The sequence below is a fragment of the Rana temporaria genome, chromosome 8, assembly GCF_905171775.1.
Source record: "Rana temporaria chromosome 8, aRanTem1.1, whole genome shotgun sequence".
Lineage (NCBI taxonomy): Eukaryota > Metazoa > Chordata > Amphibia > Anura > Ranidae > Rana > Rana temporaria.
The window spans coordinates 168108849-168135372 of record NC_053496.1 but is presented as its reverse complement, the minus strand read 5'-3'; the positions used below and the strand labels follow the sequence as shown (position 1 = coordinate 168135372).

The 26524-nt window shown below is 48.1% G+C and overlaps 2 protein-coding genes across 8 annotated transcripts in view; one reads left to right on the top strand and one right to left on the bottom strand.

Moving 5' to 3' along the window:
* The window catches only part of LOC120909855 (zinc finger protein 436-like), an 865309-nt gene that overhangs the window by 782869 nt on the left and 55916 nt on the right, over positions 1-26524 (top strand). The gene's annotated exons all lie outside the window — the stretch shown is intronic.
* LOC120909902 (zinc finger protein OZF-like) lies at positions 15701-26217 on the bottom strand. 2 transcript variants are annotated; one of them, XM_040321703.1, is made up of 7 exons: positions 26028-26217; positions 22629-22740; positions 21431-21517; positions 20171-20265; positions 19401-19500; positions 19009-19101; positions 15701-16751 (listed from the first exon to the last, which is right to left on the bottom strand). In XM_040321703.1, the coding sequence occupies exons 1-7, from the start codon at positions 26028-26030 to the stop codon at positions 15793-15795; spliced, it is 1449 nt and encodes a 482-aa protein (XP_040177637.1). In that variant the 5' UTR covers positions 26031-26217; the 3' UTR covers positions 15701-15792. The 2 variants fall into 2 exon arrangements, with proteins under 2 accessions (XP_040177637.1, XP_040177638.1); XM_040321704.1 differs by having other exon boundaries at positions 15701-16748.

Genomic DNA, 26524 nt, shown 5'->3' with positions numbered 1-26524 from the left:
AGAATTCCCGGCACCGCTCACCTCTCCCGTCAGCAGCTCAATGATCTCTCTGGTTGCTTCTTTGACCTTCTTGTTCTTCTGTCTTAGGGAGTGAGATGGAGGCTCTATAACTGGGCTTTGAGTCTTCAATAAGTTGGATGACACCAAACCATCTGATAACTTGAACGCTATATAATTCTAGATGTAATTAAAAAAGCAACCAAGTTATACCACCCTCCAAATTTTACAAATTAAAGCTATTACAGTCGACCCCCGAAGTTTGCCGCGGTTACTTTCTTTGAGCAGCCGCGAATTGTGAAATTCTGCAAATTGTTTGTGGTAAAAAAAAAAAAGCCTATTAAATGCGTCGGTTGGCGCCTCTTCTTCAGGGGGGGGCCTTTGGGCGGCATCTTAGGGCTTTACGAACAAAACGAAGAACACTCAGTGAAACACTCGAGATCGATACATGCGGTAAACTGTTATGATGCAGGAATGCTAGGCTGGGAAAAAATCTGCAAATGACTGAGGCCGCGACTTTGTGGGGGTCAACTGTACATCGTCTTTCAAATTTCTGCCCAGGTCTGTGTTTTTATGCATTAAGGTGAAAAACCTTCTGTGCTTTAGATGCCCCTCGCCCGTTTTTTTTTCTTACCTGAACCCGATTGTTTCAGCAATGAGCATGAGCCCAGCAGCTGTCTTGGGTCCACATTAGGGTTGTCCCGATACCGATACCAGTATCGGTATCGGGACCGATACTGAGTATTTGCGGGAGTACTTGTACTCCCGCAAATACCCCCGATGCCTAAATAGAATACTTGCCCCCCCCGCCGCCGCCATCGTATATCGCAAAGCCGCCGCCGCCGCGTTAATCACCGCGCGGGGAACATTAGAGTCAGCTTTCGTTTGAATAGCTGTTTTCCCCGCCGCGCATAGACACTCCCCCTTGCTCGGGATTGGACGGATCTGTCCAATCGCGAGCAAGGGGGAGTGTCTCTATACACAGCGTGGCAGGGAAAACAGCTTATTCAAACGAAAGCTGACTGTAATGTTCCCCGCGCGGTGATTAACGCGCCGGCGGCATCATTTAGGTACGGGGGGACATGGCTGCATGTGGGGGGGACATGGCTGGATATGTGGGGGATAGGGGTGCAACGGATCAAAAAACTCACGGATCGGATCGATCCTCGGATCAGGAGTCACGGATCGGATCATTTTCGGATCAGCAAAAAAAAAAAAAAGGGTCAGTTTTTTCATTGGTCCAAAAAAAAAAATTATATATATATATATATATATATATATATATATAAATTTTTTTTTTTTTTTGGACCAATGAAAAAACGGACCCTTTTTTTTTTTTTTTTTTTTGCTGATCCGAAAAAATAGCACAATAGCAATTCACAGGGGTGGATTAAAGAGGAAGCAGGTGAGGCTGTTTGGGACTTAAAGTACAATCTTGATGTTTTTACAGCAAAAAAAAAAAAAAAAAAAATTATATATATATATATATATATATATTATATATATATATATATATATATATATATATATATATATATATTTTTTTTTTTGCTGTAAAAACATCAAGATTGTACTTTAAGTCCCAAACAGCCTCACCTGCTTCCTCTTTAATCCACCCCTGTGAATTGCTATTGTGCTCTTTTTTCCCCCTTTCCCCCCCCTCCTCACTGCTAACATTCCCATTCAGCTTGCTAGAGCCCAGTGCACAGCGTGACACGCCTCCCCGGGGAGGCGTGTCACGCTGGGCTCTGGCAAGCAGACTGGCCGCCGCTCCGGAGCTAGGCCGAAGCCGGGGACTTTCCTAGGCCTAGGCTCCGGAGCGCTCCGCGGATCGCGGGGTGTGCCGATCCGAACGGGGTGGCCCGTTCGGATCACGGATCGGTGACGATCCGTTACACCCCTAGTGGGGGACATGGCTGCAATATGTTTGGCAGGGCAGGACTTAGGGTGGTGGGGGCCCCTGGGCTTGAGTGTTGAAGGGGCCCCCTGGAGCCGAGAATTGGGGGGGGGGGGTCGAAGTTGTTGAGCGGGGGGATTGGGCGAATTGAAGTTGTTGAGCGGGGGGGAGCGCATTAAAGTTGTTGAGCGGGGGGGGATTTTGCAGTTGTTGAGGGGGGGAGTGCCTCTCACCTGTGCCAACAGCCGGGGCCACAGACTGTCATTAGCCCGGCTCTCGGCTATCTTCCCTTCAGCAGCCACAGTCCTCCACACACCACTCCGGTTCCTCCTGCTTCCGTGCTGCCTCCTCTTGCAGTGCGGGAAAATTAACCCTTTTGCGGGACTGCGGGAAGAAGCTGTCTGTGCGGGAAAGTCCCACAGAATCCGTGCGTGTTGGGAGGTATGCGCAGGGCCGCCATCAGGAATTTTGGGGCCCCTTGCACAGCTTAAGGCATGGGCCCCCTGAAGCAGAGAACCTAGGGGGGGTGGGGGTCCTGCCGCCTGAAATTGAGAAGCGTGGGGGCTGCCGCAAATTGAGAAGCGGGGGGGCCTTTACAAAAAAAAGAAGAAATAAAGAAGAAAACAAATATATATAAATATATGTAGCCATCCGGGGCCCTGGGGACCTCTGGGCCTTTTAATAAAAAGAAAAAATAAACCTCTGGGCCCTTTAATAATAAAAAAAAAAACATTTATAAAAAATACATAAAAAAAGGGAGGTTGCCAAACCCGGGGGCCCTGGGGACCTCTGGGCCCCTGGGAACCTCTGGGCCTTTTAATAAAAAATAAAAAAATAAACAAAAATAAAAAAATAAACATTTATAAAAAAAATAAAAAAGGGGGGGTTGCCACATGGGGCCCTGGGGACCTCTGAGCCCTTTAATAAAAAAAAAAATATATATATATATATATATAAAAAAAAATGTAATTTTTTTTATAAAAAAATAAAAAAGGTGGGTTGCCATCCAGGGGCCCTGGAGACCCCTGGGCCCTTTAATAATAATAATAAAAAATATATATATATATATATATATATATATATATATATATATATATATATATATATATATATATATATACACATATATATATATATATATATATATATATATATATATATATATATTATATATATAAAAATAAAAAATATATAAAAAAAACATTTTTTTACAAAAAATAAATAAAAAAAAGGGGGGTTGCCATCCGGGGCCCTGGAGACCCCTGGGCCCTTTAATAATAATAATAATAATAATATATTATATATATAAAAATAAAAAATATATAAAAAAAAACATTTTTTTACAAAAAATAAATAAAAAAAAGGGGGGTTGCCATCCGGGGCCCTGGAGACCCCTGGGCCCTTTAATAATAATAATAATAATAATATATATATATATATATATATATATTATATATATAAAAATAAAAAATATATAAAAAAAAACATTTTTTTACAAAAAATAAATAAAAAAAAGGGGGGTTGCCGTCCGGGGCCCTGGGGGCCTCCGGGCCCCTGGGGACCTCCGGACCCCTAAAAAAAAAAAAAAATTTTTTTTTCTTTAAAGGGGGCCCCCTATTGGGTGGGGCCCCTGGGCTTGAGCCCAGTCAAGGCCAATGGTAAGTCTGGCCCTGATGTTTGGGGACATGGCTGCGTATATGGGGGACATGGCTGCAATATGGTGGGGGACATGGCTGCAATATGGTGGGGGACATGGCTGCAATATGGTGGGGGACATGGCTGCAATATGGTGGGGGACATGGCTGCATATGTGGGGGGACATGGCTGCATATGTGGGGGGACATGTCTGCATATGTGGGGGGGGGACATGGCTGCATTTGGGGACACATTTAAAAAAAAGTATCGGTATTCGGTATCGGCGAGTACATAAAAAAAGTATCGGTACTTGTACTCAGTCCTAAAAAAGTGGTATCGGGACAACCCTAGTCCTCATCAGATAGATTGGTGTCAATAGACACAGCAGCGGGACTCATGAGCGCACCCGCACGGGTGCCCCCAGGGAAAGCCAGGGCACCAAAGAACAGGAGGTTGGGGGTTGCTCTGTGCAAAACCCTTGCACAGAGCAGGCAAGTATGACATGTTTGTTAGCTAAAAAATAAAATAACTTTTACATTCACTTTAATACAGATAGGAGTGATGTCATGTGGCCTCCCAGAATCCTCCTCACCTCTCTGGTCAGGTCTGTGTTTTATTAATAGAGATAAGAGTGATGTCATGTGACCTCCCAGAATCCTCCTCACCTCTCCGGTCAGCTCTGTGTTTTATTAATAGAGATAAGAGTGATGTCATGTGACCTCCCAGAATCCTCCTCACCTCTCCAGTCAGCAGGTAGATGATCTCCAGGGTGAGGTTTAATATCCTCTCGGTCTTGTGACTCCGCTCCTTCTCCATCCTCAGGGATTGGATCAGAAATGGGCTCTGCTGCTCAGGGGAGGGACTTTGTTCTGCAACAAGGAAAACATGGCATGATAAAATGGCCTATTTTTCACTATTGTGGCGATTTAAATTGAGTCTTCGGTTCCCAAATGACATAACTGCTGTATGTATTGTGGGCACTCGTAAAATGATTTTAAGGGTACTTTTGGTAAATCATCTTACGTATTAGCCTGGAAATAGGTGAGAGTTACAATAAGGTGGCTATTGAAAAGAGCAGGAGAAGGAGAGATGATGACAACTTTCTCAACCTTCTCCCCTAGTTGAAGCTGTTATAGCTGCAAAGGGCCAACTCAATATTGAACCCTACAGACTGGGATGCTATTAAAGTTCATGTGCATGTAAAGGCAGGTGTCCCAATATTTTTGGCAATATAGTGTATCTCCAATAGCAACCCTAGGCCCAGATTCACAAAGCACTTACGCCGACGTATAGCACGTTACGCCGACGTAAGTGCCAATATGCGCCGGCGTATGTGTGAGGCAGACCTACGAACCAACATGCGCCTAAAAACAGGCTGCACACGCCAGCGTAGGGTGGGCACACATATGGGCTGGGTGCATGGTGCTGCTCCCATTGATTAGCCATTCAAACATGCAAATGTTAGAAATACGCTGATTCACGAACGTGTGTGTCCGGCGCATGCTACGCGAGATGCACGCAAGTTGTACGTCCGGCGTAAAGTTATTCCCCATAAATGAGGTGCAACCCGGAAACAGACATACACAGGTCTGCACCAGGGAACACAATCCGGCGTATTGTGCGTTGGACGTGTGTCTGGCTGTACGCGGCGATCCGGCGTAGCTTAGGCAGTCGTGCCGGCGTGGTTGTGAGCAGGCGCAGGGGGGTGCTGTGCATGCGTCCACGTCACGGCGCATGCGCAGTTCGTGATACGTACCTGTCTGGCGCTCGGCCCATCATTTGCATGGGGTCACGCCTCATTTGCATGGGGTCACGCCCACTTCCACCTACGCCGGCGTGCGCCTTAGAAACCCACGCCATGCTGGCGCAGCGTTGGGAGCACTGGCTTGCTGAATGCAATGCTTGCCTCTCCGTGCTACGTTGGCGTGCCGTACGGTGTGTGCTCTACGGCGGCGTAATGTGCGCCTTGCTCTCTGTGAATCTGGGCCCTAATGACAATAATAATAACAACACCCCCCCCCCACCTTCCCCAAAATATATGAGGGGGGGGGGAATGTAGCCTCTGGGTTGATGGGGAATTTGGTGGCGGGTTATTTGTCAGGTGAATGTCCTCTCTCCTCCCAATGTGCCCCCCCCCCCCACCTCCCTACTAGCACATTTCCTTTTCCCTCCCAAAGCACATAACAGGGCTCCCCACTAGCGCAAATCCTCTCCCCTCCCAAAGTTCCCCCCCAGCACATAACCAACCCCCCTAATAGCGAATGTCTTTTCCGCTCCCAAAGAGCCCTTCTTGTATATATCCAACTCACCACCTCCTTACTAGCACAAGTCCTCTCCCCTCCCAAAGTGCCCCCCCAGCACATAACAGACCTTCCTTCGCACTAGCATAGGTCCTTGCCCCTCCTAAAGCACCCCAGCACATAAAAGAAGCCCCCCACCTCCTTGCTATCACAAGTCCTCATTCCTCCCAAAGTGCCCCCCCCCAGCACATAAAAAGGAGCCCCACCTCCCTACTAGCACATGTCCTTTCCCCTCTCAAAGCACATAACGGAGCCCCCATCCTCCCTGCTAGCACAAGTCCTCTCCCCTCCCAAAGTGCCCCCCCCCCAGCACATAACAGACCTTCCTTCGCACTAGCATAGGTCCTTGCCCCTCTTAAAGCACCCCAGCACATAAAAGAAGCCCCCCACCTCCTTGCTATCACAAGTCCTCATCCCCCCCCCCAGCACATAAAAGGAGCCCCCCACCACCTCCCTACTAGCACATGTCCTTTCCCCTCTCAAAGCACATAACGGAGCCCCCATCCTCCCTGCTAGCACAAGTCCTCTCCCCTTCCAAAGTGCCCCCCCAGCACATAACAGACCTTCCTTTCCCCTCCTAAAGCACCTCAGCACATAAAGGAGCCCCCCACCTCCCTGCTATCACAAGTCCTCTCTCCTCCCAAGGTGCCCCCACCTCCCTACTATGCACAAAGTGCCCCCCAGCACATAAAAGGAGCCCCACCTCCCTACTAGCACATGTTCTTTCCCCTCCCAAAGCACATAACAGAGCCCCCCACCTCCCTGCTATCACAAGTCATCTCTCCTCCCAAAGTGCCCCCCAGCACATAAAAGGAGCCCCCCCCCCCAACTAGCACATGTCCTCTCCCCTCCCAAAGCACAGAACGGAGCCCCCCCCATCCTCACTGCAAGCACAAGTCCTCTCCCCTCCCAAAGTGCCCCCCAGCACATAACCAACCCTCTCTAATAGCAAATGTCTTTTCCACTCCCAAAGCTCCCCCAGCACATAACAGGACCCCCACCTCCCTGCTAGCATAAGTGCTCTCCCCTTCCAAAGCTCCCCCTAGCACATATGCTCTTATTCCCCCCCCAAATCAGAGAGATTCTAGTTGCCACAGAGGGGATGCTTGTGGCATCTGGGACCCTGGGCACCTCATAAGAGATGTGCCGCAATTGCCCCATGTGCCCACACTGGGCAAGTTTGTGGAGCCAATTGCACAATTTATTTTTTTAACCGTGCCTCTTTAACAAGATTTGGCCACACCCACTGTTTACCGCGGCATGCTACATGCACCACATTGCTGCTCTCCTTGGGGCACCCAAAGGTGTCTTAGGCCTTTTACAATCTCATAGTGTATACTAAGGATGAGCTCCGGCGTGTTCGCATAGTACACGTGCAGAGCCCGCCAGGAAGTCTGCACGGCGCTGCGCTAATCACAGCCACAGAGACATTTCCCGATCTCTGCCGCCGAGCATCGGGACAATTAGCTAGATTCAGGATGGCGAGCGCATACTTGCGGCGGCGTAGCTTATGGCATTTAGGCTACGCCGCCGTAAGTTAGCGAGGCAAGTACATGATTCACAATGTACTTGCCTATGTTACGGCGGCGTAGCCTAAAGCAAGCCGGCGTAAGGGCGCCTAATTCACATTTCACCTTATGATAATTAGGCTTGACCCGACGTGATTGACGTTTTTTTGGAACTGCGCATGCGCCGTGCGCCTACATTTCCCAGTGTGCATTGCGGCTAAGTCCGCCGCACGGGCCTATTGATTTCGACGTGGACGTAAACGGCGTAAATCCCTATTCACGGACGACTTACGCAAACAACGTAAAATTTTCGAATTTAGACGCGGGAACGGCGGCCATACTTAACATTACTATTCCATCTATAAGATGGAATAACTTTAGGCCTGCTAATGCGTTACGTAAACGGCGCATCTGTACTGCGTCAGCCGGGCGTACGTTCGTGAATAGGCGTATCTACTGATTTACATATTCTACGCCGACCGCAATGAAAGCTCCACCTAGCGGTCAGCCTAAAAATTACACTTTAGGATACGAGGGTGTAAGACACTTACGCCGCTCGTATCTGAGCCTAATTTAAGCATATCTGGTTACCAGAATACGCTTAAATTAGCGCGGGCGCACATTCAGACTTAGGCTGGCGTATCTACTGATACGCCAGCCTAAGTCTTTCTGAATCCACCTAATAGTGTATACTAAGGATGAGCTCCAGCGTGTTCGCATAGTACACGTGCAGAGCCCGCCAGGAAGTCTGCACGGCGCTGCGCTAATCACAGCCACAGAGACATTTCCCGATCTCTGCCGCCGAGCATCGGGACAATGTCTCCCTGGCTGTGATTAGCGCAGCGCCGTGCAGACTTCCTGGCGGGCTCTGCACAAGTACTATGCGAACACGCCGGAGCTCATCCTTAAGTGTATACTACAAAAATAAATGGGTGCCGCTGAAGTGTTCAGGTTCGGCTCGAAGAAAAGGTGGCAAACCTGCCGGTGCTCCCGTCTCCTCCAACAGTCCAGGAGGCAGGGATATATAGATATATACACTGGGCTAGATTCAGCAAGAATGTACGCCGGTGTATCTATTGATACGCCGCGTAAATTCAAAGCTGCGCCGGCGTATCTTCTTTCTGTATTTAGAAAGCAAGATACGCCGAAATTAGGCTAAGATCCGACTGGCGTAAGTCTCCTACGCCGTCGTATCTTAGGATGCATATTTACGCTGGCCGCTAGGTGGCGCTGCCGTCGAGTTCAGCGTAGAATATGCAAATGAGCTGGATACGCCGATTCAGAAACGTACGTGCGCCCGGCGGATTTTTTTACGTCGTTTGCGTAAGGCTTTTTCCGGCGTAACGTTACTCCTGCTATATGAGGCATAGCCAATGTTAAGTATGGACGTCGTTCCCGCGTCGAATTTTGAAAATTTTACGTCGTTTGCGCAAGTCATTCGCGAATAGGGCTTTGCGTAAATTACGTTCACGTCGAAAGCATTGACTATTTGCGACGTGATTAGGAGCATACGCACTGGGATATGTACACGGACGGAGCATGCGCCGTTCGTAAAAAACGTCAATCACGTCAGGTCACCCCCCATTAACATAAAACACACCCCCTCAGCCTAATTTGAATTAGGCGCGCTTACGCCGGCCACATTTACGCTACGCCGCCGTAACTTAGCAGGCAAGTACTTCGTGAATACAGTACATGCCTAGCTAACTTACGGCGGCGTAGTGTAAATACGATACGCTACACCGCCACAAAGATGCGGCAATGTACCTGAATCCAGCTATATATATAGTCCATGCATTGAAATGAAAGTGACTTGTTTTTTTCCGCAAACCACCATGCATTAGCCATATTACCGCTGCATCCTTTATAAACCCGCTCACCCTCATACAACGCCCCACCATACATCACACACTCACCCGTCTCCTCTACATGGTTCATAAACTAACATTTATTACAGGAAAGACAGCATGTTACCTCCACACTGTGCTGCCTCCTCTTCCTCCAACACTGTTGAAGAATACACAGAGGAGATATGTGACAACTAGAGATGTCTCTCATGTGGACTACAAGAAAATGGTCGCCGCTCTCACACAGCAAGCGTAATTATATAACATACAGCTCCCAGATCAGCTTTGTACAGAGAATATAGGGAATGGCTGTGTTGCTATTGCTAGGACTGTTTTAATAAAGAAATATAAAGCTGGTAAAGAGGAATAACACATTGAGGCTACAACAAAATGGAACCTGCCCCTCCTGCACTCGGGACAGTTTAATTCATTCTTAATATCTGCTACAGTTTTTAATATTTTAATAACAATAACATTACATTATATCAATATGAAGGTCTATACTGGGTTCACTTGAAAATCTTTCTAGTTTATCGTACAAGCTCAAAATATATATTTTTGGACTACAAAAAAATGGCTGGCACCTCTCCTGTACTGAGGACACTTCCTAATCTCACAAGCTATTACTAGTGGCTGCTGTAGGTCAATGAGCATAGCTCCCAACTGTCCCTGATTTCGAGGGACTGTCCCTGATTTGGAGCAATGTCCCTCTTTCCTCCTCATATAGATGTATATAAAATGATCAGAAAGTGTTTCCCAGCGCTAAACCTTTCATCTGATTTTTAACCACTTAAGGACCGGACCAATATGCTGCTAAATGACCCAAGGGTTTTTTTACAATTCGGCACTGCGTCGCTTTAACAGACAATTGCGCGGTCGTGCGACGTGGCTCCCAAACAAAATTGGCGTCCTTTTTTCCCCACAAATAGAGCTTTCTTTTGGTGGTATTTGATCACCTCTGCGGTTTTTATTTTTTGCGCTACAAACAAAAATAGAGCGACAATTTTGAAAAAAATGCAATATTTTTAACTTTTTGCTATAATAAATATCCCCAAAAAACATATATAAAAAAAATGTTTTTCCTCAGTTTAGGCCGATACGTATTCTTCTACCTATTTTTGGTAAAAAAATCGCAATAAGCGTTTATCGATTGGTTTGCGCAAAATTTCTAGCGTTTACAAAATAGGGGATAGTTTTATTATTTTTTTTTTTTTACTACTAATGGCGGCGATCAGCGATTTTTTTCGTGACTGCGACATTATGGCAGACACTTCGGACAATTTTGACACATTTTTGGGACCATTGTCATTTTCACAGCAAAAAATGCATTTAAATTGCATTGTTTATTGTGAAAATGACAGTTGCAGTTTGGGAGTTAACCACAGGGGGCGCTGTAGGAGTTAGGGTTCACCTAGTGTGTGTTTACAACTGTAGGGGGGTGTGGCTGTAGGACTGACGTCATCGATCGAGTCTCCCTATAAAAGGGATCACTTGATCGATGCGCCGCCATAGTGAAGCACGGGGAAGCCGTGTTTACATACGGCTCTCCCCGTTCTTCAGCTCCGGGGACCGATCGCGAGGGGGCATTGCATGATTCTATGTTATTGTTGCCGGCCGCTGGTCTATTCAGATCTGAATAACAGCAGCTGGTTGGCTGTGCGGAAGTGCCTATCAGAGCCGCTGGCTCTGATAGGCTTTCCGAGTACAGCCCTCTGGCTTCCGGATTCTTATCCAGGGGACGTACGGGGGGTGCGTTCCTTGGATAAGACTGACAGGCGTCTCAGCAAATCAGGTTCACCGGTTCTGGTTACTGGTAACCTCATTGGCTGAAGCGTCATCGAGGGCGGGAGAAGACATCGAGGGACGTGGAAGGAGGATGGCTGACCCGCCGAGAAAGGTAAGTGCCGGGCGGGGGAAGGGGCATTTTACAGGGCACAGCGGCGACAATGGGCACAGTGGCAACGTTTAAAGGGCACAGTGACATCAATGGGCATAGAGATGACCATGGGTACAGTGGTGACAATAAAAGGGCAGAGTGGTGACAATTGGCACAGTGGCATCAATGGGCACAGTGGCGACAATGGGCACAGTGGCATCAATGGGCACAGTGGCGACAATTAAAGGGCACAGTGGTGATAATTGATGGGCACAGTGGCTGTGTTTGATGGCATGGCACAGTGACTGCGTTTGATGGCATGGCACAGTGGTGACAATTGATGGCACAGTGGCTGTGTTTGATGGCATGGCACAGTGACTGCGTTTGATGGCATGGCACAGTGGTGACAATTAATGGCACAGTGGCTGCGTTTGATGGCATGGCACAGTGAATGCGAATTGGTGGCACAGTGGCTGCGTTTGATGGCATGGCATAGTGACTGCATTTGATGGCATGGAACAGTGGTGACAATTGATGGCACAGTGGCTGCGTTTGATGGCACAGTGGCTGCGTTTGATGGCATGGCACAGTGACTGCGAATTGGTGGCACAGTGGCTGCATTTGATGGCATGGCATAGTGACTGCATTTGATGGCATGGAATAGTGGTGACAATTGATGGCACAGTGGCAGCGTTTGATGGCATGGCACAGTGGCTGCATCTGATGGCATGGCACAGTGGCTACGTTTGATGGCATGGCACAGTGACTGCGTTTGATGGCATGGCATAGTGACTGCATTTGATGGCATGGAACAGTGGTGACAATTGATGGCACAGTGGCAGCGTTTGATGGCATGGCATAGTGGCTGCGTTTGATGGCATGGCACAGTGACTGCGTTTGATGGCATGGCATAGTGACTGCGTTTGATGGCATGGCACAGTGGTGACAATTAATGGCACAGTGGCTACGTTTGATGGCATGGCACAGTGACTGCGTTTGATGGCATGGCACAGTGGCTACGTTTGATGGCATGGCACAGTGACTGCGTTTGATGGCATGGCATAGTGACTGCGAATTGGTGGCACAGTGGCTGCGTTTGATGGCATGGCATAGTGACTGCATTTGATGGCATGGCACAGTGGCTGCGTTTGATGGCATGGCACAGTGGCTGCGTTTGATGGCATGGCACAGTGGCTGCGTTTGATGGCATGGCACAATGACTGCATTTGATGGCATGGCATAGTGACTGCATTTGATGGCATGGCACAGTGGTGACAATTAATGGCACAGTGGCTGCGTTTGATGGCATGGCACAGTGACTGCGAATTGGTGGCACAGTGGCTGCGTTTGATGGCATGGCATAGTGACTGCATTTGATGGCATGGCACAGTGGTGACAATTGATGGCACAGTGGCTGCGTTTGATGGCATGGCACAGTGGTGACAATTGATGGCACAGTGGCTGCGTTTGATGGGCACAGTGAGGCTGCAATTTTTTTCTTTTTTTTTTTTTCGTTTGCGCCCCCCCAAAAATTGAGCACCAGCCGCCACTGCCATAGACACACTCCTAAACCTTGTGGACGGCCTTCCCAGAAGAGCTGAAGCTGTTATAGCTGCAAAGGGCGGGGCCAACTCAATATTGAACCCCTACGGACTAAGACTGGGATGCCATTAAAGTTCATGTGTGTGTATAGGCAGGTGTCCCAATACTTTTGACAATATAGTGTATTTCTCTATGTGACTACCTGGGCTCAGGATTGGCAAGAACAAATACATTTTAGCATAGGGTGACCAGACATCCCTGGTTTCGGGAGACTATTCCCGCTTTTGGGATAAAAGTGTCCCTGGCAGCTGAGTATACCCCTCAACAGTCCCTGGTTCCACAGAGTTATCCTAGACTTTTAACCACTTAACGCCCGTCGCACGACTATTTACGTCCGCAAAATGGCACGGACAGGCAGAAGGGCGTATATATATACGTCATTGCCTTTCTGCGGGTCGGGGGTCCGATCGGGACCCCCCCCCCGCTGCGTGCGGCGGGCGGCTTACCCCAGGGAGCGATCCGGGACAACGGCGCGGCTATTAGTTTATAGCCGCTCCATCGCGATCGCTCCCCGGAGCTGAAGAACGGGGAAAGTCGTATGTAAACACGGCTTCCCCGTGCTTCACTATGGCGGCGCATCGATCGAGTGATCCCTTTTATAGGGAGACTCGATCGATGACGTCAGACCTACAGCCACACCCCCCTACAGTTGTAAACACACACTAGGTGAAAAATAACTCCTACAGCGCCCCCTGTGGTTAACTCCCAAACTGCAACTGTCATTTTCACAATAAACAATGCAATTTAAATGCATTTTTTGCTGTGAAAATGACAATGGTCCCAAAAATGTGTCAAAATTGTCCGAAGTGTCCGCCATAATGTCGCAGTCATGAAAAAAACGCTGATCGCCGCCAATAGTAGTAAAAAAAACAATAATTAATAAAAATGCAATAAAAATATCCCCTATTTTGTAAACGCTATAAATTTTGCGCAAACCAATCGATAAACGCTTATTGCAATTTTTTTTACCAAAAATAGGTAGAAGAATACGTATCGGCCTAAACTGAGGAAAAAAAATGTTTATATATGTTTTTGGGGGATATTTATTATAGCAAAAAGTAAAAAATATAGAATTTTTTTCAAAATTGTCGCTCTATTTTTGTGGGGGCGCACGGAGACACAGGATGGGGTATCCTGTGTTTCCGTGCGCTCCCGCACTGCGTGATCGCGTCGGGCTGTACTGGCCGGTAATTGAGGCCGCGATTTTGCGGCCTTCTGCAAGCCTATGCTTCTTTCCCCAGGCTCCAGGTGCCAATTCTAGTCGCAATTGCGACCTGGCGCCCGGATTTCGTCAAACCCTGCCATACGAGAACCAGATTTTTGACATTTTCAGGATATCAGAAGGTGTAGCTTCTTTTTTTCGACCATGATGTTCTTCCTTTAATATGGCCAGGGCACGTCTACACAAATGGTCCTTAACTACTTAACGACCGCCGCATGTACATATACGTCCACAGAATGGCACGTATGGGCGTACATGTACGTCCCTGCCTTTCTGGGGGTCCGATCGGGACCCCCCCCCCGGTACATGCGGCGGTCGGAAATCATCCGGGAGCGATCCGGGATGAGGGGCGGCTATTCATTTCTAGCCCCCCCCCCCCCGCGATCGCTCCCCGGAGCTGAAGAACGGGGAGAGCCGTATGTAAACACGGCTTCCCCGTGCTTCACTGTGGCGGCTGCATCGATCGAGTGATCTCTTTTATAGGGACGCACAATCGATGACGTCAGACCTACAGCCACACCCCCCTACAGTTGTAAACACACACTAGGTGAACACTAACTCCTTCAACGCCCCCTTGTGGTTAACTCCCAAACTGCAACTGTCATTTTCACAATAAACAATGCAATTTAAATGCATTTTTTGCTGTGAAAATGACAATGGTCCCAAAAATGTGTCAAAATTGTCCAAAGTGTCTGCCATAATGTCGCAGTCACGAAGAAAAAAAAAAAAAAAGAAAAAAAAGCTGATCGCCGCCATTAGTAGTAAAATTTTTTTTTTAATATAAAAATGCAATAAAACGATCCCCTATTATGTAAACGCTATAAAATTTGCGCAAACCAATCGATAAACACTTATTACGATTTTTTTACCAAAAATAGGTAGAAGAATACGTATCGGCCTAAACTGAGGAAAAAATAAATGTTTATATATGTTTTTGGGGGATATTTATTATAGCAAAAAGTAAAAAAATATTGCATTTTTTTTCAAAATTGTCGCTCTATTTTTGTTTATAGCGCAAAAAATAAAAACCGCAGAGGTGATCAAATACCACCAAAAGAAAGCTCTATTTGTGGGGAAAAGAGGACGCCAATTTTGTTTGGGAGCCACGTCGCACGACCGCGTCTGTTAAAGCGACGCAGTGCCGAATCGCAAAACCTGGACTGGGGCCTTTAGCTGCATTTTGGTCCGGGGCTTAAAGCGGGAGTTCACCCATTTATTAAATTTTTCCCCTTTTCCCCTTAGATTAATGCTCGTTTTGTCTAGGGGAATCGGCTAGTTGTTTTAAAATATGAGCCGTACTTACCCGTTTTCGAGATGCATCTTCTTCCGTCGCTTCCGGGTATGGGTCTTCGGGAGCGGGCGTTCCTTCTTGATTGACAGTCTTCCGACGGTCGCATCCATCGCGTCACTCGTAGCCGAAAGAAGCCGAACGTCGGTGCGGCTCTATACTGCGCCTGCGCACCGACGTTCGGCTTCTTTCGGAAAATCGTGACGCGATGAATGCGACCGTCGGAAGCCTCTCGGAAGACTGTCAATCAAAATAGGAACGCCCAGTCCCGCAGCCCATACCCGGAAGCGGCGGAGAAGATGCATCTCGTAAACGGGTAAGTACGGATCATATTTTAAAACAAATAGCCGATTCCCCTAGACAAAACAAGCAGGAATCTAAGGGGAAAAAGTATATTGTAGGGGTGAACCTCCGCTTTAAGAAGAGTCAAGACTAATGGGAACTCTCACCTGGGAGTCTGACCCCTCACTCAAATAACTGCTTTCTTAAAAAAAAAAAAAAAAATGTTTTTTTTATTTTTTTTTTTATTTATTTATTTATTTACAATTTACTGTAGCCAGTCAGAGTTCATGAAAAACATACAAAACCACATTGGATCCCTCCCATCTTCCTCCGTCCCATCATGCTGTTGTCTTCCAGACGTAGTGTTCATTCTTGTGGTAATTGAGGCAGCCCCTCCATGGGAAAGACTTTTTGCACACTAAACATTCGAACGCCGTCTCATCGCTAAAGTTGCTCTGGTGCCTCTGTAAAACTTGCTTTCTCACAAAACATCTCCCGCAGGCCGAGCACATGTGGGGCGTCTCAGCCACATGGAATCTTTGGTGGCTAAAGAGGTCCAACTTGCGACTGAAACACTGATCACATTCAGAGCAGACGTACGGCTTGAATTCTACCTCTGGGTGCGTCTTCCAGTGCGATCTGAGGCATGATCTGTATCTAAAGCTCTTGCCACATTCGGAGCACGCGAACGGCCGCTCGCCAGTGTGACTCCTCTGATGTTGGAGGAGCGAAAAATTGGATACAAAGTACTTCCTGCACACCAAACAGGAAAACCGCTTCTTATGGTGACGCAGGTGGACCGAAAAGTTACCCTTTTCTCCAAAGCATTTCCCGCACGTGTGGCAAGTGTATGGCTTCTCCTCCGAATGAACTAGTTTATGTTTAAGGAGTTTGGACTCCGTTGGAAAGCTCCTCCAGCATTCGGAACAGGAAAAGACCTTCTTCCCGGTGTGCATCTTCTGATGCTGAAGAAGGTAGGATTCCTCTGTAAAGATGTCCCCACATTCTGCACAAGATAAGGTGTCCCCCGTGTGAACTTTCTGATGGCTGAGAAGATAGGACTGGTCACTGAAACACAGGCCACACTGGGAGCAGGACAATGGCTTCTCCTCTTTGTGACTCATTTCATGCACCATCAGCTTCGCTCGCTCGTTGAAACATCTTCCGCATTTGGTACAAGGGTACTTCTTCTGCATTGTGTGATCTCTCCGATGTGAGATGAGAGCTGCTCTCTCGGTAAAACATTGGCTGCACTCGGAACAGGGAAATGTTTTGACCCCCTTGTGACATCCATCTACTGGAAAGAAGAAACGGAGAAGAATAGGAAGGGTTAACAATAGAGCTCAGGGTTCCATCTTAGCATGGCACTCAGAGAGTAAATGGCTCTCTGGGGAGATTTGTACGGTATAAGGCCTTCTTTATACAGTACTTGCAGTTGGGAGTGCGGAAAAAATAGTTGGTTGAGCCAAGGTTTTACATCAGGGTAGACACGTGCATTGTTACAGGTAAACTATACAGTAAGGCCGCGTACACACGATCAGTCCATCCGATGAGAACGGTCCGAAGGACCGTTGTCATCGGTTAACCGATGAAGCTGACTGATGGTCTGATGTGCCTACACACCATCGGTTAATGAACCGATCGTGTCAGAACGCGGTGACGTAAAACACAACGACGTGCTGAAAAAAACGAAGTTCAATGCTTCCAAGCATGCGTCGACTTGATTCTGAGCATGCGCGGGTTTTTAACCGATGCTTTTGCATACTAACGATCGTTTTTTTACCTATCGGCTAGGCGTCCATCGGTTCAATTTTGAAGCAAGTTCTCTTTATTTTGACCGAAGGATAACCAGTGTTGTTAATAATGGCATTAAAATAAACGCCGTTACCCAACGATGCACCTCTTGAGGGGAACGAGTAATCTACCTGATTACTCTTCCCCTCACGGTAACGCCGTTCCCATTACTTGGGCGGCGTTAGCTTACTTACATCTACTGCATCACGCGTGCGGGGGGGGGGCAGAGGGGGTCATGTGGTCAGGCCTGAGCTGGCCTGTGATTCGGTCACGGCGTGTCATGTGACTGGCCACAGAGCTGGCCTGTCTGTGATCGCGGCCCGGGTGGCGCTGGCGCATGCACGCGCACGCGCCTGGAGTCTCCCGCCCGCCTGTTACGACTCACGAGAGCTCTCAGCTCAGCCGCGGCCCGCCCGCCGACATCTCCCCTGCGGATCAAAGACTCAGCTGAGCCTGAGCTCATCAGCACCGACCGTGGCCCTGCGAAGAGAGAGAGACAGACGACGAGTGCAGTAAGAGCAGGTGAGGAGTGAGGACCGGCATGTGTGGATGATTGGAAGTGTCTGGGACTGGGGGGGGGGGGGGGGGAGGGGCTTAGTCTAGGGCTGGGGGCTGGGGCCAGCCTGGGCATGTGGAGGTGGAATCCTATCTGATATTGTCAATATCAGATCAGATTCCACCTCCACATGCCCAGCAAATGCAATACTGTACAATATCAGCACAGTTACTTTGCTGAGTAACTAATTACTTTTTCAATGTAGTAACTGAGTCACTAACGCAATTACTTTTTTGGAGAAGTAATTTGTAACTGTAACTAATTACTTTTTTAAAGTAAGATGAGCAACACTGAGGATAACCGATGAAACGGTCCTTCAGTCCGTTTTCATCGGTTTTGACCGATCGTGTGTACGCGGCCTAAGTGTCAGGAAAGACAAAATATGCACAGGCACATAGTTATGTGCAGATGAAGAATTCCTGTTGGCCGGACCCCTGCTCATGCTCGCACACTGGCACGCACGGTAGCGAACAAACCGGCCGCTAGATTGTAGCCTAGTGGGCTATTGAAACATCACTGCTGCACTAGGCCTTTTGCCTTATGGTCTACAGCATTCTGCTAACCTGCTAGCTGTTTCTGTGCTTGATCTCCTATCGCTATCCTGATCCGTCTTACCTTGCTTGAATTCTGCCTGAACTGCCCCCTGGCTTGCTCTTGACCACATCTCTGCCTGTCTGCTTACCACTTCCTACACTGGCCTGAACCTGACTCAGTGTCATCTTAATAGCATCATGGGCCCCTGGGAAAAGTAAATGGCTGGGGCCCCTACCAGTCTGCATAAGTACACCCCTACATCATGTTTCCCTACCACTGTGCCCATATACATCAGGTTCCCCCATCACAGTGCCTCTTACAGAGTTGTGCCCCCCTTGTACTCACAGATCACAAATGCTGTTCCCACCTACAATGAAGGCAGCTCCTTCTTCCTCTCTCACGTGCTGAGACTGAGGTGAGTTCTCAGTCTCAGTGCCTGCTCTTTTCCGCCCCCTACAGGAAGAAGGAGATCTCTGAATCCTCTCTCCAGCAGAAGCCAGACACAGCTCCTTCTGACAGGAGTGACATTGCAGCTACTCCTGTCAAAGAGTGGCCCGGGCAGCCAAAAGCCAGTACATTTACCCAACAGCACCCATCCCCCCACCTTTTCCATGCCCTGATCATGGGCCCCCCCATGCACCTGGGGGGGCCCATGATGTTTATTCCTCACCTGTGCTGATCTCTGGAGGGGTTTCTTCCTCTTTAATCCTCACATGTTCTTCCTCCTCCTCAGCTTTGATTTCTCTCCGAGTGGCTCCGGGGTCTGTGAACAAAGATGAGAGTGAAGTTCCCTTTGATCCCCCAATCAGTTGCAACTCCCAGCTCTGCTAGTTCCATGCCCAGTAATAACCCCCAGTTTAGCTGATCCCCCACTCAGTAGTAACTCCCAACTCCGCTGATCCTCTGGATTTCTGATCCTCCTGGTCACGTCTCTTGGCTGGTAACACACAATGACATGATGTGAGGAGGAAAGCCGGAGTCTAATAGAGGCTGATGGCTCCTGACCCCCCCACTGGGCACATACTGTCTCCCCATTACGGTCTACTGGAGGTACCGACTCACCTGTGCTGATCTCTCGAGGAATTTCCTCCTCCTTACATGGCTCATCACTCCTCACATATGGCTCTTCTTCCTTCACTTCAGGATTCATCATAAATTCGCCCTGAACAACATATAAGATACAGACAGTGTGATATAAATAAAAGAACTAAAAGTACCGTATATATTCAAAGTTTTTCCATCACTTTTTTTGTACTGAAAATGCCCCCCCTCGGCTTATACTCGAGTCCTCCCGGCGCTGTGACATACAGTCTAGTCAGCGGCCACGCAGTGTAACAACAAAGCCCCGCCTTCTCCTCCGCCTTGTCCGTGATAGGCTGAACACTGACTCACTGATGGGAAACCGAGTCCGTGTTCCATGACCACGGACGAGGACGAGGAGGCGGTGGGGCTTTTCTACACTACATGGCGGCCGACTAGACTGTATGTCACAGCGCCGGAGATCATAAGGCTGCAGATTGACACCGGTACATAAGGCACGGATCAGGTAGGGAGATTGGCACTTGCAGATGGACAGTGAGGCTGCAAATGGGCACAGTGAGGCTGCAAATGGGCATTGTTGACCCTCTTTTCCACTTACAGTAGCCGCGCATTTCTCACCCTAGGCTTATACTCGAGTGAATACGTTTTCCCATTTTTTTGTGGTAAAATTAGGTGCCTTGGCTTATATTCTGGTTGGCATATACTTGAGTATATATTGTAGGTACATTTTTAAATCAATTAAGCAGAACCAATCCTCTACTTTGGTACATGAGACCTTCATTTCTATCTACCTGACCATGCAGGATCTCCTGATGTTCCTGTGTGGAGTCCCGGGAATACAGAGGACGGGGACATCTCTCCGGTGGGTTCCCATTACTGGATCCATCTGTAGAAAACATACATATAGGTAAGCAAGAGCAATAATGAAACTTTTTTAGTTTTCAAAAGCAGTTGTAGCGCTACCCCCTCAGGAGCCGCTGATTGTTGTTGGGATTGGCATATTAAGTTACCTCTTACCGTTGTCTAGGGGTGAAGTTGATGAGTAGATTAGTGAGCGAAAGTCCAGACAATAAATGAAGGTTTTCTGAATGCTTTATTCTCGGCCCAACATGACCAACATCAACATGAGGTAGAGAGAAAAGGCTGATGAAGCAATAGAGAACTTTGCGGTATCAGGCCTGGATATGAGAAGGAGCAATCCTGCTCTCAGTAGTAGTAGATACGGTTCGTCGCCACTCTAGCCAGAGTGAGTGAAGTGCCTCCGGACAGACTCCTGCCACGAGCCTGGCAGCCAAAGCGCCATTTTAAGGTTGCTGGGAGGAAAAGACCTCTGCCACAGGCCTAGTACTTGGATGAGCTAAACGGATTGAGCGAATCCTCCCAGTAGATTAGATTAGGGTCACCGGGTGACAGTTGAAGTGTACCTGTCAATGTCCCGGTCACCAGATCGTTCGTTCAAGCCCCTCAGATAACCTGCCTCTGGGTTCTCCTTGAGCCGATCCCCCACCGTTCAGCACATAGCTTGGGATCTCTTCAATAGAGCCGGGGACCCAGCGAGTCACTGGGGCCCCTTTCAGCAACATGGAGCTCCGCGTAGAATGCGACCCCGGCCTGGTAGGCCATATCGCCGGGGTCCGTTGGATGTGCACACCCTAAAGGTGGGTGCCGCACCTGGAACCCGTGAAGAACCAACAAAAATGGCGTCTGCCACAGATATACTCTCCCCCAGCATGCCCCGCGAGGGAAAACTCCTCTAATTGGCTGCTGGGGAAAAGCGGCTCTGCCAGAACCCCTCCAGCGCCAACTGTTGCCCAGGGGTGGGATTGGCACCCCTGGAGCGCAGACTGACCTACAGGACAGTTCAGGAATGACAGCAGCCCAAATTTAACAAATTATGAATGGGAGCAAAATAACTCTCCCATTCCCCCACTAACTTTAGCGTAGTGCCCATACTGAAAGTAAGGGGGCGCTACACAATCTTTAGAAACAAACAGCCAACCTCAAAACTAGACCAACGCGTGGTCAAGTTCTCCACCAAATGTATTACTCACCTGTGCTGGTCTCCATAGGAACTTCCTCCTTTGGAATCCTTCCATGTTCTTCTTCCTCCTCCTCAGCTTTGACGTCTCTCTGAGGGTCTGTGAATAAAGATGAGAGTGAAGCCCCCTGTACTGAGATGTATGAGAGACCCCAGAGAGTGTGTGTGAGGGGGGGAGACTGGTCACGTCTCTTGGCTGGTAACACAATGACATGATGTAAGGCAGGGTTTGACAAATTTGCTTGGAAGTCAGCTAAAAAAGTTAGGAGCCAGAAAACGCACCCCGTCCCGACGAGCTTGCGCGCAGAAGCGAACACATACGTGAGCAGCGCCCGCATATGTAAACGGTGTTCAAACCACACATGTGAGGTATCGCCGCGATCGTTAGAGCGAGAGCAATAATTCTAGCCCTAGACCTTCTCTGTAACTCAAAACATGCAACCTGTAGATTTTTTTTAAACGTCGCCTATGGAGATTTTAAAGGGTAAAAGTTTGTCGGCATTCCACGAGCGGACGCAATTTTGAAGCGTGACATGTTGGGTATCAATTTACTCGGTGTAACATTATCTTTCTTAATATTAAAAAAAAAATGGGGATAACTTTACTGTTTTATTTTTTAATTAAAAAATGTGTAATTTTTTCCCAAAAAAGTGCGCTTGCAAGACCGCTGCGCAAAAACGGCATGACAGAAAGTATTGCAACGATCGCCATTTTATTCTCTAGGGTGTTAGGATAAAAAATATATACAATGTTTGGGGGTTCTAATTAGAGGGAAGAAGATGGCAGTGAAAATAGTGAAAAATTACATTAGAATTGCTGTTTAACTTGTAATGCTTAACTTGTAATACCAACGGCCACCACCAGATGGCGCCAGCTCACATCTGGTGGTAATAACTTGTAATACCAACGGCTCACCACCAGATGGCGCCAGCTCACAAAAAAAAAATGTATTTTTTTTGCCCACCTTCCAAGCCAAGTCGCCAGGACACTATTTCTAGTCGCCATGGCGACCTGGCGACCGGGATTTGTCGAGCCCTGATATAAGGAGAGTCGGAGTTTAATAGAGGCTGATGGCTCCTGACTCCCCCACTGGGCACATACTGTCTCCCCATTACTGTCTGACAAGAGGAGGGGGGAGAAGAAGAGATTGTTGTAGTGACTGAACAAGGAGAATCTGGGACTCTTCTCTGGATTTAGTGTTTAATTCTCACCTGTGCTGATCTCTGGAGGAATTTCCCCTTCTTTACACGGCTCATCACCCATCATAGACATCCCTTCTGCTTCTTCCTTCACTTCAGTTTTTATATTAACTGGTTGTGCATTCTAACAGATACAGAACAATCAGAGAGAGATTGCATAAAAACAACAACAACAAAAATAACAATAAAAAGAACAATAAAAATCCTATATGGAATTGTCCATGGAAAGTCCATAAATAGTCCAATAAAAAAGGTTCCAGGAAGAATAGGCGATAAACACTCCCGGCAGCCTGTTTTAGAGCTCTAGGGTAAAGCACAAACAAGAAGAAACGCCATCTGAGTGTAGCATTGGGTTAAAACACATTTATTGCGCTAGAATAAGAACGACTTACAAGAAGGACAATGTGATATGCTCATCAAATACTGCTGCTGAGGCATCAGATGTCCCGTTGTATGTGGATGGCATGAGGAAGATTCCTGTTCATCGCTCTCAGCTGGTTAGCCGAAGGCCTCCGAGTACACTGGAGCAGGGCTGGCCCTACCATGGGTCCATTGGGCCCACACGGCACTTTAAAAAAGGGTGGTAAATTGCCGCCCACATTTTTTTCCCCAGCAATTTTGTGTGTCATCCAGGGGCGGACTGGGCAAGGGGGCAGGGTGACAACTGCAGCCCCACCAGGGCTGCTTCACTGCCCTGCTGCCCTCATACTCATAGTTGCCGGGCACGAGGGTGCTTGCACACAGTCTAACAACGGCTGTTAAACATGTACACATGGAGAGCTCAGGTGCGGGTGCTGCCGGGGGCAGGGTACCCACAGGAGACAAAGCAATGAATGATCCCTTCCCCACCAGTTCCGCCAGCAGCCGATGTTCAGGCACAGCTTGCATTTCTATTGGGTGAAACTGGAGGGGGGCCTCGCGCCCGGTCCGCCTTTTGCTCTGGTGCATGCCCGAGGCTAGGCACCAGAGACTGTGGGGGCACTGGGAGAGAGCAACAGAGGATGGCCATCATTTCTTTCTAGTAGTGGCTGCTGAGCTGCAGGATGGCCAAATGTTGCATTACCGGTCATGCTCAAAAATCGCTATACACTCCTAGCTTGCTGCTTTACTAGCCTAGCCTGCCCCTATACTACCCTAGCCTGCCCCTATACTACCCTAGCCTGCCCCTATACTACCCTATCCAGGGCTGGTGCCAGGAATTTTGACACCTTAGGCGAAACCTAATTTTGCCGCCCCCTGGCTCCACCCCCTTTCCTCTGCCCATGTATACCCCACATTTTTAATGAAGCGCCCAAATGCAGCCCACCAGCGCCCATCAACGCAGCCTCACCAGCGCAAGTTTGCTTGCTTCCATTCGAGAGTCGGGACACAGACACAGTCCTCCGCCGCCGCTGCGCCTCTGACACTATGTGCGAACGGAGTGGCCACTGCCTGCTGATGCTAGGGCTGGGCGATTTTGGACAAAAAAAAAAAAAAAATCTTGATTCACGATTCGAATGAAGTCTTTTTTCGTGATGGACATCGCGCCGGCAGGAGTTTTTAAGCGAGGCCACGGCTTCAGCCTAGTCCGCCGTGATCCTGGGAAAAGGCCACGGACTGGGATTTTTATTTTATTTTTTTCTCCATAGGACTGGCGCTCCGCGGACAAGGCCTTTTCCCAGAATCGCGGCGAGCTGCGCGCAGGATTTTTTAGGCGCGGCCACGGAGCGCCAGTCCCATGGAGAACAAAATAAAATAAAAATCAATCGGTCAAAATCTGAATCGATTTGCCCTTGCAACTCGATTCAGATTTCAAATCGATTTTTTTCCCCAGCCGATGCTGAGACTTAGTTGCTTGCTGCAGAGAAAAGAGAGTAGGAATACCAGTGGCCAGGCTCCCTATGCAGCTGACTAGTGGTAGCACCGGCCCTGGCCCTAGCATAGAGCGGGCGTGCGATCATTCGCGGTGAAGGAACCAGGTAGGTAGATCATTCGTGGTGAAGGAACCAGGTAGGTAGATTATTCGGGGTGAGGTAGGAGCATGCATGCTCCACAAACGCATCGCCACACCTTCACCACGTTACGAGCGACGTCACGCCCGCTTCTCCACTGTACCCGGAAGTCTTTGGCTAACCAGCTGAGGAGATCTTTCGCCTCATTCCGTTCACATACAGCGGTATTTGATGAGCATATCATATTGTCCTTCTTGTTATTCTAGCACAGTGATGGCGAACCTTGGCACCCCAGATGTTTTGGAACTACATTTCCCATGATGCTTCACAACACTGGAGAGTGCAAGAGCATCATGGGAAATGTAGTTCCAAAACATCTGGGGTGCCAAGGTTCGCCATCACTGTGAATCTAGCACAATAAAATGTGTTTTAACCCAATACTACACTCAGATGGTGCTTGTTCTTGCTCGTTTGCCTAAAACCAACTAAAGCCAGCCATACATGGGTTGAATTCTGAAAGAATTTTCTTTCGAAAATGGTAACTTTCGGCCCGTACACGCGATCAAATTTTCCGACAACAAAATGTGTGATGTCAGGGTTTTGTGAGAAAATACGACCGTCTGTATGCTCCATCGGACAATTGTTGTCGGATTTTCCGACAACAAATGTTGGATAGCATGCGGGGATGGAGGCAAGGGGTGTTGGTGGCACTGCAGAGGGGGGTGGTGGCAGGGGACGATGGAGGCAGGGGGTGATTGGAGACAGGGGGCCTGGGGGAGATTGGAGGCAGAGGGAGATTGGAGGCAGGGGGAGATTGTGGCACCGCAGAGGGGGGTGAAGGCAGGGGGTGTTGGTGGCAGAGGGGGATGGAGGCAGGGGGTGATGCGACTAAATAATTTGCCCGTATTATATCGAAAATAACAAAAATATGTTTTTTTACCTTAATATCTACCTTAAATCACATTGCTATTTGCCTAGCGTACTTGTTTGTAGCCTAAATACTGAACTTTGCACCTAAAAATGTAATTTAGTAACTTTTGTGAAATGCCAGTGTAGCGCCTGTGTACTTTCAAGTACCGGTGCTATTCTAAATTTAGGGGGGATGAGAGAGTTAGTTGGCTCTCATCCAGTTGATTTGTTCAAATTAGGTCTCTGCTTTAGCTGAGCTGTACTGTGGGCTCATTCTGTTGTTGCTGGGGTGTTGTACCACCCCGGAGCGACAGGTGGCGCCAGTGGAGTTCAGGCTAGGGTGCCTCTTGCCAGCAGCCAATAGGGAGGGAGTTTCTCTCGCGACTACGACGAGCCGGGAAAATTAAGTTCAACGCTTCCGAGCATGCGTTGATTTGATATGATTGCATATGGACAAGGAATGTATGGCTACATTTAGTTGTGGGTGACTAGCTTTACATTTAACTAAAAACGATACCTCTAAACCCAGTTTTCATTGACCATGACCCAAACGCCGACCCATGACACTTACCATATTCAGCACCCAAAGAAGTGGCACCAAAAACAGCCCCGAATACTTATACTGATCACATGACTGCACCCATCCAGATCCCCTTCTCTCTTCCTCCTCTCATAATAAGACTTATTTCCTTCTCCGAGCTCTCACTGTCCAGCTTAGCACCAAACTAGGCGCGTTCCTGGCTTTAATACTCCCACCTTCATATGGACTACAACAAAATGTCCCCCTCCTGCACTGAGGACACAAAAAAACAAATACTTAGAATAACTTAAGTTTGTCAAAATGTTATCAGACTGTTTTATCTGCCGGTATTAGAAAGTAAATGTAACTTATATTTAGGCACACATATGGATATTCTCAGAGTAGTCAGTTGCCTACCCATAGTCAGCACTGCTATGTGTGAGGAGAAAGTGACTGCATTTGAATTGGCAGCCATTTTCTTGTAGCCAAAGCACTGTGGACATTTTCTTGTAGCCAATAATGTGGCAGACATTTTCTTGTAGCCAAAA